The 11,767-nt window shown below is 58.2% G+C and overlaps 3 protein-coding genes across 9 annotated transcripts in view; 2 read left to right on the top strand and 1 right to left on the bottom strand.

Moving 5' to 3' along the window:
- Window positions 1-3,978, top strand: part of DVL2 (dishevelled segment polarity protein 2) — a 9,582-nt gene extending 5,604 nt beyond the window's left edge. The window contains exons 7-16 of the mRNA XM_006761696.1: window positions 2-83; window positions 228-297; window positions 397-536; window positions 614-690; window positions 1,304-1,371; window positions 1,563-1,691; window positions 1,797-1,928; window positions 2,049-2,228; window positions 2,621-2,839; window positions 2,972-3,978. Of these exons, the coding sequence (XP_006761759.1) occupies window positions 2-83; window positions 228-297; window positions 397-536; window positions 614-690; window positions 1,304-1,371; window positions 1,563-1,691; window positions 1,797-1,928; window positions 2,049-2,228; window positions 2,621-2,839; window positions 2,972-3,420 (1,546 nt within the window). The 3' untranslated portion in view covers window positions 3,421-3,978. The remainder of the gene's footprint in view (window position 1; window positions 84-227; window positions 298-396; window positions 537-613; window positions 691-1,303; window positions 1,372-1,562; window positions 1,692-1,796; window positions 1,929-2,048; window positions 2,229-2,620; window positions 2,840-2,971) is intronic.
- Window positions 3,979-4,040: 62 nt separating this feature from the next.
- On the bottom strand, window positions 4,041-9,350 carry ACADVL (acyl-CoA dehydrogenase, very long chain). 2 transcript variants are annotated; one of them, XM_006761621.2, is made up of 20 exons: window positions 9,128-9,350; window positions 8,978-9,053; window positions 8,646-8,711; window positions 8,478-8,550; window positions 8,323-8,387; window positions 8,081-8,215; window positions 7,557-7,701; window positions 7,183-7,312; window positions 6,967-7,092; window positions 6,438-6,636; window positions 6,102-6,206; window positions 5,580-5,666; window positions 5,436-5,498; window positions 5,231-5,332; window positions 5,060-5,157; window positions 4,909-4,981; window positions 4,737-4,809; window positions 4,576-4,648; window positions 4,412-4,487; window positions 4,041-4,337 (listed from the first exon to the last, which is right to left on the bottom strand). In XM_006761621.2, exons 1-20 carry the CDS (start codon window positions 9,187-9,189, stop codon window positions 4,197-4,199), a joined length of 1,968 nt encoding a protein of 655 aa, XP_006761684.1. In that variant the 5' UTR covers window positions 9,190-9,350; the 3' UTR covers window positions 4,041-4,196. The 2 variants fall into 2 exon arrangements, with proteins under 2 accessions (XP_006761684.1, XP_006761685.1); XM_006761622.2 differs by having other exon boundaries at window positions 4,059-4,337; window positions 9,143-9,301.
- Window positions 9,351-10,492: 1,142 nt separating this feature from the next.
- The window catches only part of DLG4 (discs large homolog 4), a 23,612-nt gene continuing 22,337 nt past the window's right edge, over window positions 10,493-11,767 (top strand). For 3 of the 6 annotated variants that reach the window (XM_015562554.1, XM_015562553.1, XM_015562549.1), the window contains exons 1-3: window positions 10,493-10,526; window positions 10,716-10,814; window positions 11,096-11,136. In XM_015562554.1, the coding sequence (XP_015418040.1) occupies window positions 10,508-10,526; window positions 10,716-10,814; window positions 11,096-11,136 (159 nt within the window). In that variant the 5' untranslated portion in view covers window positions 10,493-10,507. Of the gene's footprint in view, window positions 10,527-10,715; window positions 10,815-10,902; window positions 11,137-11,767 lie in introns of those variants that run through there. The other 3 variants (XM_015562552.1, XM_015562551.1, XM_015562547.1) reach the window with 1 other exon arrangement.

The following is an 11,767-nucleotide window of genomic DNA, read 5'->3' as shown; positions in this document are numbered from 1 at the left end:
GCTCCACGGAGCAGAGCAGTGCCTCTCGCCTCCTCAAGCGCCACCGGCGGCGGAGGAAACAGCGGCCGCCTCGCCTGGAGAGGGTGAGGGGGTCATGGGGTGACTGGATCTTGGGGAAGTTGGGGACCTGGGCCTTGGCTAAGTGGGTATGAGGGCCCAGACAATCCCAGACTCGTCCCTGGGTTGTTGAAGGCAGTCTAGTCTAGCTCCTTTCCTTTTTCCCACAGACCTCATCCTTCAGCAGCGTCACCGATTCCACCATGTCTCTCAACATCATCACAGTCACACTCAACATGGGTATGAGGGAGCCAGGGACGGGGGTTTGGGGACCTGGTCTCCAGGGCGCGGGGGTCATGTGGCTTGGGCTTCCCCTCATCACATGGACTCCTTCCACAGAGAAGTACAACTTCCTGGGCATCTCCATTGTGGGCCAAAGCAATGAGCGGGGAGACGGGGGCATCTACATCGGCTCCATCATGAAGGGGGGGGCCGTGGCTGCTGACGGGCGCATCGAGCCGGGGGACATGCTTTTGCAGGTGTGCTGGGCAGGGCACTCGGGCAGGGGTCTCGGCCTCTCCCACCCGGTCTCTGACCCACTGCCCCTCCCTTCCAGGTGAACGACATGAACTTCGAGAACATGAGCAACGACGATGCGGTCCGAGTGCTGAGAGACATTGTGCATAAGCCAGGGTGAGCCTCCGAGCTGGTCTCGGGCCCTCCGTCCTCTTGGCCTTTTCTCCTTTTTGTTTTATCATTTGAAAAAGTAGTGAAACAACATTTATGTAAAAAGTGTATAAAACAAAAGATGCGCAATGTAACGAGTGATTCTAGCGTGAATGAGTACCCCTGTCACCACTGCCGAGATCATGAAGTAGAAGATTGCTGATACCCCAAAAGTTGCCCCCAGTGTCCCTTCCGGCTCCCACCCTCCTCACGGCCCCTAGGGGTAATCATGCCCCTGATTCTTTGTCATCGCGGTGACGAAATCTTCGCTTCGCTTGAGTTTTACCAGCCTTGCATGTACCCTTGAACAACATGCTTTAGTTTTACCTGCTTGGGGGCTTTCTCTGAATGGAAGTGTACAGTGTGTACTCTCTTGTCTGACTCAGTATGTTTCTCAGAGTTACCCAAGCTGGTGAGTCACCCTCATAGTGGATGGAGCCTTCCACCCTCATCTTCGGGGGCCCAGCCATGTCTTTTCTTCTCTTCCTCTTTCTGTCCCTCAACCCATTCTCATTCCAGGCCTCCGTCCTCCGGAGGCCTCTCTCCACACCCTGCTTGATTGGCCTTCTCTCCCCTACAGCCCCATCGTGCTGACTGTGGCCAAGTGCTGGGACCCCTCTCCCCAGGCCTATTTCACTCTCCCCCGCAGTGAGTGATGCTCAGGAGGGCCTGCAGCGGGGAGCCGAGGAGCCGGGGAGCCGGGGAGGGCTGGGGAGGGCTGGGGCGGGTCCCAGGGCCACTGGCAGTGGGTGGAGGAAGGTCAAATCAGAGTCGGGGAGGGACGGGGATGACTCTCCGGGACTAGGAAGTGGTCATGTTGGTGGTTTTCTCTGTCCTAGATGAGCCCATCCAGCCAATTGACCCTGCTGCCTGGGTCTCACACTCGGCTGCGCTGACCGGCACCTTCCCAGCCTATCCAGGCTCCTCGTCCATGAGCACCATTACGTCAGGGTCCTCTTTGCCTGATGGTGAGCCCCTAGGCCCGCCTCATCCCCCTTGCCAGAAGGCTGCAGTGTTGTGATCCCCTTGCTCCTTGGGAGTGGGCTCTGCCTGATTCCCTGCTTCTCTGTCAGGCTGTGAGGGCCGAGGTCTCTCCATCCACACAGACATGGCCTCTGTGACCAAAGCCATGGCCTCTCCAGAGTCTGGGCTGGAAGTTCGGGACCGCATGTGGCTCAAGATCACCATCCCTAATGCCTTTCTGGGTACGGCTGGGGCCTGGGCACGGGGCATGGGAAGGAGGAGGAGCCAAAGCTGCGAATGGCTCAGGCCAGGGGTGAAACGAGTCGGGATCTGAGGCCTTTCTCTGCTCGGGGTGATCCCAGGTTCGGATGTGGTCGACTGGCTCTACCATCACGTGGAGGGCTTTCCTGAGCGGCGGGAGGCCCGGAAGTACGCCAGCGGACTGCTCAAGGCTGGCCTTATCCGGCACACCGTAAACAAGATCACCTTCTCGGAGCAGTGCTATTATGTCTTTGGAGACCTCAGTGGCGGCTGTGAGGGTTGTGAGTGCCTCTCTCTAACTTCAGACTTTGCCCAGAAACCAGTTAGGGTCACTGTGGACCGATGAGCAGTATGTGCCCTGCACTGGCCGATGACACCAGTAGGGGCTAAGGCCCACCAGTGTTCTGCTGGACAAGCCGAGCACCAGGCACAGGGCTGTCTGCTGGGGGCTCGGGCGCCTTTTCCTGAGTTGCATAAAAGCATATGGGACTTGTGGTGGCCCTGGCTGGTTTCCTGCCCCAATAGTAGTGGCAGGTGGGGAACTTCCTGTTAGAGGCCCTTGTTGGAACCCCTGGCATGGATGGTTCTGGGGAAACGGTTCACAGTTCCTCTTCATTCAACGTCTTGGCGTCCTGGCCCTTTGAAGCAGTGACTTAGTCTCTTCTCTTTCCAGATCTAGTCAATCTGTCTCTGAATGACAATGACGGCTCCAGTGGGGCTTCGGACCAGGACACCTTGGCTCCTCTGCCTGGGGCCACCCCTTGGCCCCTGCTGCACACCTTCCCCTACCAGTACCCAGCCCCTCACCCATACAGCCCCCAGCCCCCACCCTACCATGAGCTCTCATCCTACACTTATGGTGGAGGCAGTGCCAGCAGCCAGCACAGTGAAGGTAAGTAACTGCCAGATGCCAATACAGTTGTGGGTGGGGGACGGGGGACACCAGGGAGGAGAGGCAGGGGCAGGGGCGGCTGAGGGGCCTTGGGCCCGGGCTCAGTTGCCCCCCTACCCTCTCCCCCAACAGGGAGCCGGAGCAGTGGGTCCACACGCAGTGATGGGGGTGCAGGGCGCACAGGGAGGCCTGAGGAACGGGCCCCTGAGTCCAAGTCTGGCAGTGGCAGTGAGTCAGAGCCCTCCAGCCGCGGGGGCAGCCTTCGGCGGGGCGGGGAACCTGGTGGGACTGGTGATGGGGGCCCTCCCCCTTCCAGGAGCTCATCAGGAGGTGCTCCCAATCTCCGAACCCACCCAGGGCTTCATCCCTATGGACCACCCCCTGGTATGGCCCTTCCCTATAATCCCATGATGGTGGTCATGATGCCCCCACCCCCCCCACCTGTCCCTCCAGCAGTGCAGCCCCCGGGGGCCCCTCCAGTCAGAGACCTCGGCTCAGTGCCCCCAGAGCTGACAGCCAGCCGCCAAAGCTTCCACATGGCCATGGGCAACCCCAGTGAGTTCTTTGTGGACGTAATGTAGAGCCAACAGTGCGCCATGTTGGAGCTCTCCCCCTGGCCTGTCTGGTCAGTGCCTGGTGCTCCTGTCCTGTGATTGGGTGTCTTGTCAGGCGTGTTCATTACTCTGTGGTGCCTGGGTGCCTGGGCTCAGCCTGTCCTGTGGCTGCTGCCTACTGTGAGGTTACCACTGTGACTCTTACCAGCAGTGCCTGGTTCCTCCCCCTTCCCTCAGGGGTGTACAAGGGACCTTTGATTATTTTTAGTATTGTTTTTTTTGTACGCTTTTTGGGGGGTTAAAATAGATTTTTCTACATATTTTAGACTATTTTTTTAGTAGATATTTCCTCTTTTATATGAAGAATCCCTATGTCCCGGCCCTTCTTTTAACCCCCAAATGTGACCTCATCCAGTCACCTCTGTCCTGCTACCCTGGGAGGAAGAGGGGGGGGTTGGTCACCCTTGACAGCAGTCAAAGAAAGCTGGGGTATTTGGTATTTGGGGGCCAATGTAGCTGCATTTGTTATTCTATTTATTTTAGTCACTTGTATAAAACACCAAATAAAGCAATAGGGGCAAACTCCCTACGCCTTTGGCTCCTTTTTTTGGGGAGGGAGGCAGGCAGCGAGGAAAAGGACTCAGACACAGTAGCAAAGCATGACTTTATTTGTAAGGCAGCGAATGCTCCCTCTGAGAGCAGGCACAGTCCTGGAGTAAGGCCCCTTCAAGGGAGAACCAGGGCCCACAGAAAAGGGGCCTAGGCTTTGGCTTAAGGCACTCTCTGGCTCTGGCTGGGCGTATTCAGAAGCCGAGGGGGTTGCTGGTGACCACGCCACCCTGCTCCACCAAGGCCTTGGAGATGCTTTTGAAGTTGCGGAAGAGCTCCTGCTGGTGGGGGTCAGACTGCAGAGCAGCCATGTTCTTCTGGATCCGGGCTGCAGCCTGGGGACAGGGAAGGGGGTGTTCGGGACTGTGCCTTGGGCCCCCCACCTGCTCTTGGCAACCCCGAATCTCACCTCAATGCACCAGCTGTCGCAGAGCATTTTCTCATGCTGGGCTGTGGGGTGGCCCTCACTCAGGGATCGTGAAGCCCTGGTGGGAAGCAGGAGACAAAATTTCAGGGCTGTGACCCTGGCCCAGGACCCCCTTGCAGCCCAGGCCTCCCACACTGCCTCCTCACCTGGAAAGAACCACCACCATGGCATAGAGGTCAATGGCACTGTCTGCCAGACGCTGCAGCACAAACTGTTCATCTGTCAGGTAGATGGGATGGGGGTAGGGGTGTTAGTCGGAGGGAGAGGAAAACGGGGGAGGGGTGGGTATGGGGTAGGTCTCACTCACTGACAATATCCTTCTTGTGTTTTATCAGCTTGGCCTCCACCACAGTGGCAAACTGCTCCAGAGCTTGTGTTGCCTGAAGAGATGAGGAAGGTGCCCAGGGCTCAGAGGGGACACAGCCCCATCAACTCTGGAGGCAGGCTGTCTCCCACCCACTCCAGCGTTGACTCCTTACCAGTTCACCACTCCGATTCAAATCCGGATGGATGACGCCACTGAGACTCAGGCCACTGCCCAGCCCTGCCCGCCTTAGAGGAAAGGGGAAAGTGATTGGTTAGTCGCCATACACTTACACTAACCTGCCTTCCCCTGGCCCCTAAGCTTACCGCCTCAGCTGTTTGCCTGCCTCTCCTAGCAGCAGGCCGGCATTCCCCAAAGGATTCTTTAAAGCTTTGCCAAGCCCAGAGAGTTCCTTTCCTTTGTCCTGTGGGCAGGAGGGTACAACAGTCAGGGTTCCGTCTCCCCCACCTCCTCCCCTCAGTTCTCCTCCTCCTTACCATGCAGCCCTGCAGAGCCACAAACAGCCGAAGAATATCATTCGTTCCCTCAAAGATCCGAAAGATGCGAAGATCCCGGAGCACACGCTCTACTCCAGGCTCCTAGCACAGGGAAAGATAAATCACATGCCTCTGTTGGGTGAGACGTGCCTGCCTCCTCCTCCAGCCCAACTGCGGCTCCCAAGGGCAGAGAACCCTCCCGTACCTTCATGAAGCCCATGCCCCCCATGATCTGGATGCACTCGTCTGTCACCTGCCAGGCTGCCTCCTAGGGACAGAACCATAGAAGGTTGCGTTTGGAGCTGAGCTCCCGAACTGGGCTCTCCCTCCCTGCAGCCGGAAGCCTCACCGAGCCAAAGATCTTGCTGATGGCGGCCTCGATCTGGAAGTCCTTGGATCCCTGGTCCATGTTGGCACTCACCATGTAAGCCATGGACTGAGGTTGTGTGGTTGGAACATGAGAACAAAAAGGGCTGCATTAGATTTGACCTGATCACCCAAATCTCCAAGACCAAATCTGCCCCAGCTCCTGCAGCCCTTGCCTTCACCTTCTAACTCCATGTGTCAGGCATGTTGAAATACTTGGTTCCCTGAGTTAGTTCATCAGGGGATTCTAGGAATCTGACTTCTTGAAAGGGGTGAAGAGGTAAGTGTGGCTGTGGGGGTAGAATAGACTTCAGGTCCCTCTGGAAAGCACCTCAGCAAAACAGCATGGCTCCCCCTTCTGCAGCAGCTGAGCTGACTATGCCTCCCCGCATCCCCTAGGGCATTGGTGTGAAGCTGGAGACCCACTGCCCCAGGTGCTGCTGGGGGTTGTAGTCTGACCCGACTGAGAAGGCCACAGGAAAGGAACATGGGGAGGACGCTTCACCTCTGTCACATACTGCAGCATAGCCATCCGGGCCAGCTTCTCCTGGATCAGCCCGAAGTTGTGAATTTTCTCCCCAAACTGGGTACGGTTAGCAGCATGATCCACCTGGAAGAGAGCACCTGTGTCCCCCTGTGGTTCTCTAGTCCTCCCAGGAGAGGGGCTGGGCTGGGCTTGGGTCACAGCCAAGGAGAGTCCAGTCCAGGCTAGATGGAGACCTAAGTGATCAGGTCTGGAGCTGCTGGTGGGGGAGGGGTCTCTGCAAGGGAACAGGGACATAGAGGAAGGGGGACAATGTGACAGATTTGGGCTCTCTAGGGACTCGAGCAGGGTGCTCACCGCCTTAGCAATGATGCCCTTCATGGTGCCTGCCAGAGCTGCCGCCATGCCAAACCTTCCGTTGTTGAGAATGTGCATGGCGACCTTGAAGCCGCCCCCCACCTCGCCCAGCACGTTCTCCGCCGGCACCCGGACTCCGTCGAAGTACACCTCAGCCGTGTTTGAAGCCTTGATGCCCATTTTCTTCTCGGGGGGCCCACTGCGATAGGGCAGAGCAGAGTGTGTCCAACAAGGTGCAGGGGAAACTGCCCCTTCGTTTCTTACCAACCAGGGAGGAACTGCAACTCGTAGCCTGTACACAAGTTCCCTGCATGCCCGAGGGCTGAGGCAGTCTGGCCCTGTCCTGGCCTCATTGGTTGCTCGAGCTAAAGCTTTAGATCAGTTTCATACGTTTTAGTAGAAAAGAAACATTCACTCCAGCTGTGTTGGCTTCTGCACACATTCCCAGGTGCCCTGTAACAGCCATTTGCCCCAGAGCTCGGTACTGCCCTCCCTGGCTCAACCTTTATTCCTCCGCAAACCCACTCACTGGGTAACACCTCCAAAGCTCCTCTCCACCACAAAAGCTGTGATCTTCTCCTTCACGGCTCCCGTGGCTGCATCGGTAACTGGTGTCTTGGCAAAGACGGTGAAGATTTCTGCCAAGCCCCCATTACTGTGGAGAGAGAGGGCAGTCAGGGCGTGGAGGACAGAGCAGTGTGGCCTGGAATCGGGCAGAGGAGGGGAGAAATGGGAGGAAGATTGCCTGATCCAAATCTTGCTTCCATTGAGGGTAAAATATTTTCCACAGGGACTGGGCACAGCTGAGGTTCGGATGGAGGCGGCATCTGAGCCACTTGAGGGCTCAGTTAGACAGAAAGCTGCTATAGTCTCTCCTGTTGGGCAGAAAGCTCCTTTACACTGGGCCCATCGCGGGTCTGATGGGCACTGAAGGTCTCTCAGTGCCCCCCCAAGTTACCCCTTAACAACTCTGGGTATATTCAGTTTCTTCCCATTCCCCTACCAGCACCCTGTCATGCCTTCCCCAAATCTCCCTCAACCAACACCAGACTTTGTGGTGGCCTAATCTGCATCAAGCCCAAGACACCCCTAATCCCTGGGGCTACAAGGCCTGCTTACCTGATGCCAGTTTGGGGAGGTACTTTTCTTTCTGGGCCTTCGTGCCAAAGAGCAGGATGCCTTTGAAACCAATGCTCTGGTGGGCCCCCAGGGTGATGCCCACACCAAGGTCGTGCATGCCCACGATCTCCACCAATCTGGCGTACTGGAGGGGAAGCAGGCTGTAACCGGTGGGCAGAGCCCAACCTGGGCATTCCCAGGAGAAGGGAAGTGGGACCATGGCAGGGGAGACACTGGCTGGCGGGTGTCCAGTCCAGGTCGTGATGGCTTCCTACCCTCTCCGGTAGTCCCCACTTACACGAGCTTCATTGGGATTTGGGAACCTGGGTGGGGGTCCACGGCCTTAGGGGACTGTATGCAGTTCAGTGATGTCTGGAGGGGGTGTGTGCGTACTTTGAGAGTCCATATCCCGCAGGTCCCAGGGCAGGGGCTGGGCAGACTAGCCCCAGGGATGGAGGAGCTGAACCTGCCAAGCTGAGCAGACCATAGGCCTGGATGCTGGGACGTGGCTGCGGGGCGCTCACCTGGGTGTTGCAGAGGCCCACACCACCCAGTTCACTGGGCACTTGCAGACCAAAGGCGCCCAGCTCCTTGAGGCCCTGAATGGTGGTCTCCTCCACCTTCTCCAGCATGTCGTTCTTGGCGGGATCGTTCACCTCCTGGGAGGGCACAGGACCCCACATGCAGGCTCCTTTAAAGGTCCGAACACCTCTCCCACCCCACAGGGACCAAGCCCACTATTCCCCAGGCCCAGGCTATTTCTTACCTCGAAGAAACGGGACACAGGCCCCACCAGCTCTCTGAGAAACTGTGTCTGCTCCTCGTTGAGCACTGCGGAGGCAGCAGAGACAGCCAGGACAGGTGATCAGGGGGACCTGCCCCGCCCCCGCCCCCGCCCGCTCAGACTTGCCCTGCCCTTACCTGACGGGTAGGGGAACACCTGATCTGTGGTGAGCTGGCCCTTGAACATGCCCACAGCAAAGGACTTAGATTCCTGTCACAGGGGAAGGAGGAGGTTTCAGGGAGCTGGCTGCTGGGGTGACACCTGGGCCCGCCCCGCCCCTGGCGGCTTAGATCGGGGCCACATACCGCCTTAGCCGCTTTCTCCCCGGTCGAAGCTTCAGAGGGGAGCGAATCTGACTTGTCCAGAACCGCCTGGGGAAAGGAATAGTCAACGCGGCTGGGGAAGGGTCTGCCGAAATGCCAAGGAGAGCGGAGGGGCAGAGCGAGGTGCCAGGAAGGGCAGACCCGGCGACCTCTCACCTAGTTTCATGCCAGGGCACCCTGGCCCGCCCTTTCCCCCACTTTCGCTGCCAGAGCGGTCAGCGGGTCACTGCACCAGGAGGGAGACCCCTGTCGGCGGCGGCAGGGAGGTGGGGGCCAGACGGTCGCCCACCCCAAGGCCACCGTCGCTTTCTTACCTGAGCGGCCCCACTGGCATAGGGTCGTTGGGCTGGGCCGGGCCGGGGGTGGCCCAGGATGGCACAGGGCCGTGCGCTGTGGGGAGTGGAGGGTCAGTCCTGGCCCAGCCCCCGGGCCCGCCGCCCCCAGCCCTTCGGGCATACACACACCTTCCGCCCGCCAACCTCAGCAGCTGCCGCCCCACGCTCGGGGCCCTCCTCGCCGCCTGCATCTCTGAACCGCCTTCCTTAGCCGCTGCTACCTTGAGCGCTGACCTCGCGCTCTGGTTCTGTCTGCGAAAGCCAGGGTCCTACAACCTCTGACTCATTCTCCACAATGCACCGGGCGGTGGGCGGGGCTTCCGGCCGCCGGGGCATGCTGGGAGCTGTAGTTTCGGAGCCCCTGAGCCCTGCATTCTGGTTGAGCTAGGGGTGATCTCCAAAGGTCCCTTCTCCCCCCCAAACTCCTTCCTGCCACCTGTCCGAACTAGAGTGTAGCCCTCGGAAGGCGTGATCGGTTAGGCCGGGACTGAAGAGGGAGGAGCTTAGCAACTGCAGCAGAGCGATGGAGGGTGGGCTGAAAGGAGCACTTACAGGTGGGTTAGAAAGGAGAGGCGGGGCGAGAGAAGTGTAAGCTGGGTGCCAGAGGCAGAGGCATGGAAGGATGACTCTTTGGTCTCCCCGGTGAAATTCACAAAAGGGAGGAAAATGTCGGGGTGGGGGCCTCAAGCTGGGGTGTGAGTGTCCCAATCATATTCTCCTGAGACCTAGGAGGTCCACTAATTTGGGAAACACCAACATTTTCACAGTAGGAAGGACCTCCTCTTCCCTCCTGGGGTTCACTGCCTCCCCCTTAGGCCTCTGGGACCTTCCTCAACATCTACCTCTCTGCACCTGCCTCCTGTTTCTTCCTGAGACACGTGCTCAGGCCCAGGTGGGAGGAACTGTGGGGATCCTCATGTCTTTTCCCTTTCCCACACTTCTCCAGCTCTGGGTCAAGAAGTCCCAGGTGGCCCTGGCCAGTGTAGCTCAGTTGGTTGGACCAAAGGGTAGTGAGTTTGATTCCCAGTCAGGGTGTGGGAGGAGGCCCATTGATGTTTCTCACACTGATTTCTCTCTCTCTCTCTCTCTCTCTCTCTCTCTCTCTCTCTCTCCTCCTCTCTCTCTTTCTCTCCCTCCCTCCCTCCCTTCCTCTCTCTAAAAATTAAGTTTAAAAGAGTCCCAGGTAATTTATGCCCTTCTTTTTACCATTCCCACTGGGGACAGGCCCAGGAGGAGACAGAGCTGGGCTCTATTTTTGAGCTGTGGGAGGCAGCCATCTTCCTCAGTCCCTCAGGAAAGTGTAGCTACGTTGTGCCTGGCTTTGGGGAGAAGGGGCCAGGGTGTGTGGAGCAAGGTGATGATGGTGGTGCCTGGAGACCTGCAGAAGAATGGGATATCTGGTTGGTTCAGAGAGTGCCTGCTTTGGCTAATGGCTAAAATTGGGTTGGGAGAACACAGCTCAGCTTCAATCCTGGAGGATTAGGGAGATTAAAGTGAGAGAAGAGAGAGATGTCCGAGAGACCAAGAGGTGAAAAACCGGAGTCCTTATGGAGGAGAGACCTGGGGGTGGAATGGGGGCTGAGACTTTGGGGATCCCTCTCCCTGAACCTTTCCATAGAGTCTGGGTTGAAAGGGCCAAGGCTGGGAAGATGAGGTGAGTACATTGGTCTCTCTGTCTCTTTCTTCTCCCAACCCACCCTCCCTTGCATTTCACCAGCTCCCAGGTCAGCCCTCTGGCTCCTGGCCCCCCCTCTGCTGCGATGGGCACCCTCTCTCCTCAGGGTACTGCACAGTGACCTTTTCCAGGCCTTGCTGGGTGAGTGGTCTCCCAATTTCCTAAGGAACAGTCGTGGAAAGGGCTGGCCTAGGCCTGTGAGGGCAATTACTGAACTTGGGGTCTGGTTGGGAGCCCGGAGGTCATGTGGTCCAAGCAAGAGCCTCATGCAGGGGTCATCCCCACAGGGCTCCTCCTCAGTGTCCACCAGCGTGGGCTGGAGGAGCGCCCCCCTTACCAGACAGCAGGAGGCAGGGTGATGGCAGGAGGTGGGGTGGCCAGGGAGGGAGGTGGGGAGAGTAACTCAGTGCTGTTCCTGGCAGACATCCTGGACTGCTATGAGGCTTCCATCCCAGAGAGCCAGGTAGGTAGGATGAGGGCCTCACTTTCCGAGGGCTGAGCAGAGTCCTGCTGATACTGAACTGACACTTGGGGACAAAATCCCGAGTCAGGGGCACAGAGAATGCCTCTCCTGTCCCCGAGCCCCTTCTCCGGCTGGCTCCCCCCTTCTCCGGCCGGCCTCCATGTCAGCACTGAAGAGTTGAGGATATAATGATTTTTAAGGCTTCCTCTTGCGAATCCTGTGGGAGAACTAGGACCCTGGGATCCCCGCCTGCCACCCCCTCCCTCACTCCCACCCTCTGCCATGGCCTCTCTCCAGTATTTAAACAACCATCGGTGCTCCCTGCCCAACTATGGAGCTTCCTCCTCTGAGAAATGAAATCTGTCCTCATCGTGTCTGCTGTCATCGCTGGTGGCTGGCCAGGTCTCCATGTTTGCTTCAGGGCCGCTCTGCTTTTGCTTCCGTCTCCTTTTCCATTATCCGGGTTCCTTCCAGCACCGAAGGAGTTAACTCTGCCAAGGCACCCCCCCATTCTGGCTCCTAGCTCCCTCCCTCCCTCCCCCTGCTTCCTCTCTCTCCTCCTCTCTCCCCTTCCCTCCTCTGGCTCCACGGCTCCCTCGGCCGCGGCCACCTCCAACCCCCCAACCCCACT

Source organism: Myotis davidii, unplaced genomic scaffold (assembly GCF_000327345.1).
Source record: "Myotis davidii unplaced genomic scaffold, ASM32734v1 scaffold37, whole genome shotgun sequence".
NCBI classification, from domain to species: domain Eukaryota; kingdom Metazoa; phylum Chordata; class Mammalia; order Chiroptera; family Vespertilionidae; genus Myotis; species Myotis davidii.
This window is presented reverse-complemented; position numbering and strand designations above follow the sequence as displayed.

What these genes read in the sequence shown, in the direction of transcription:
- ACADVL (XM_006761621.2), bottom strand. Translation starts at nt 9,189, where the DNA reads ATGCAGGCGGCGAGGAGGGCCCCGAGCGTGGGGCGGCAGCTGCTGAGG. An exon ending in AGCTTTGGAGGTGTTACCCA is followed by an intron (nt 6,637 to 6,966) that starts GTGAGTGGGTTT and finishes GCCCTATCGCAG; the next exon opens with TGGGCCCCCCGAGAAGAAAA. An exon ending in GCGACAGCTGGTGCATTGAG is followed by an intron (nt 4,338 to 4,411) that starts GTGAGATTCGGG and finishes CCCTGTCCCCAG; the next exon opens with GCTGCAGCCCGGATCCAGAA.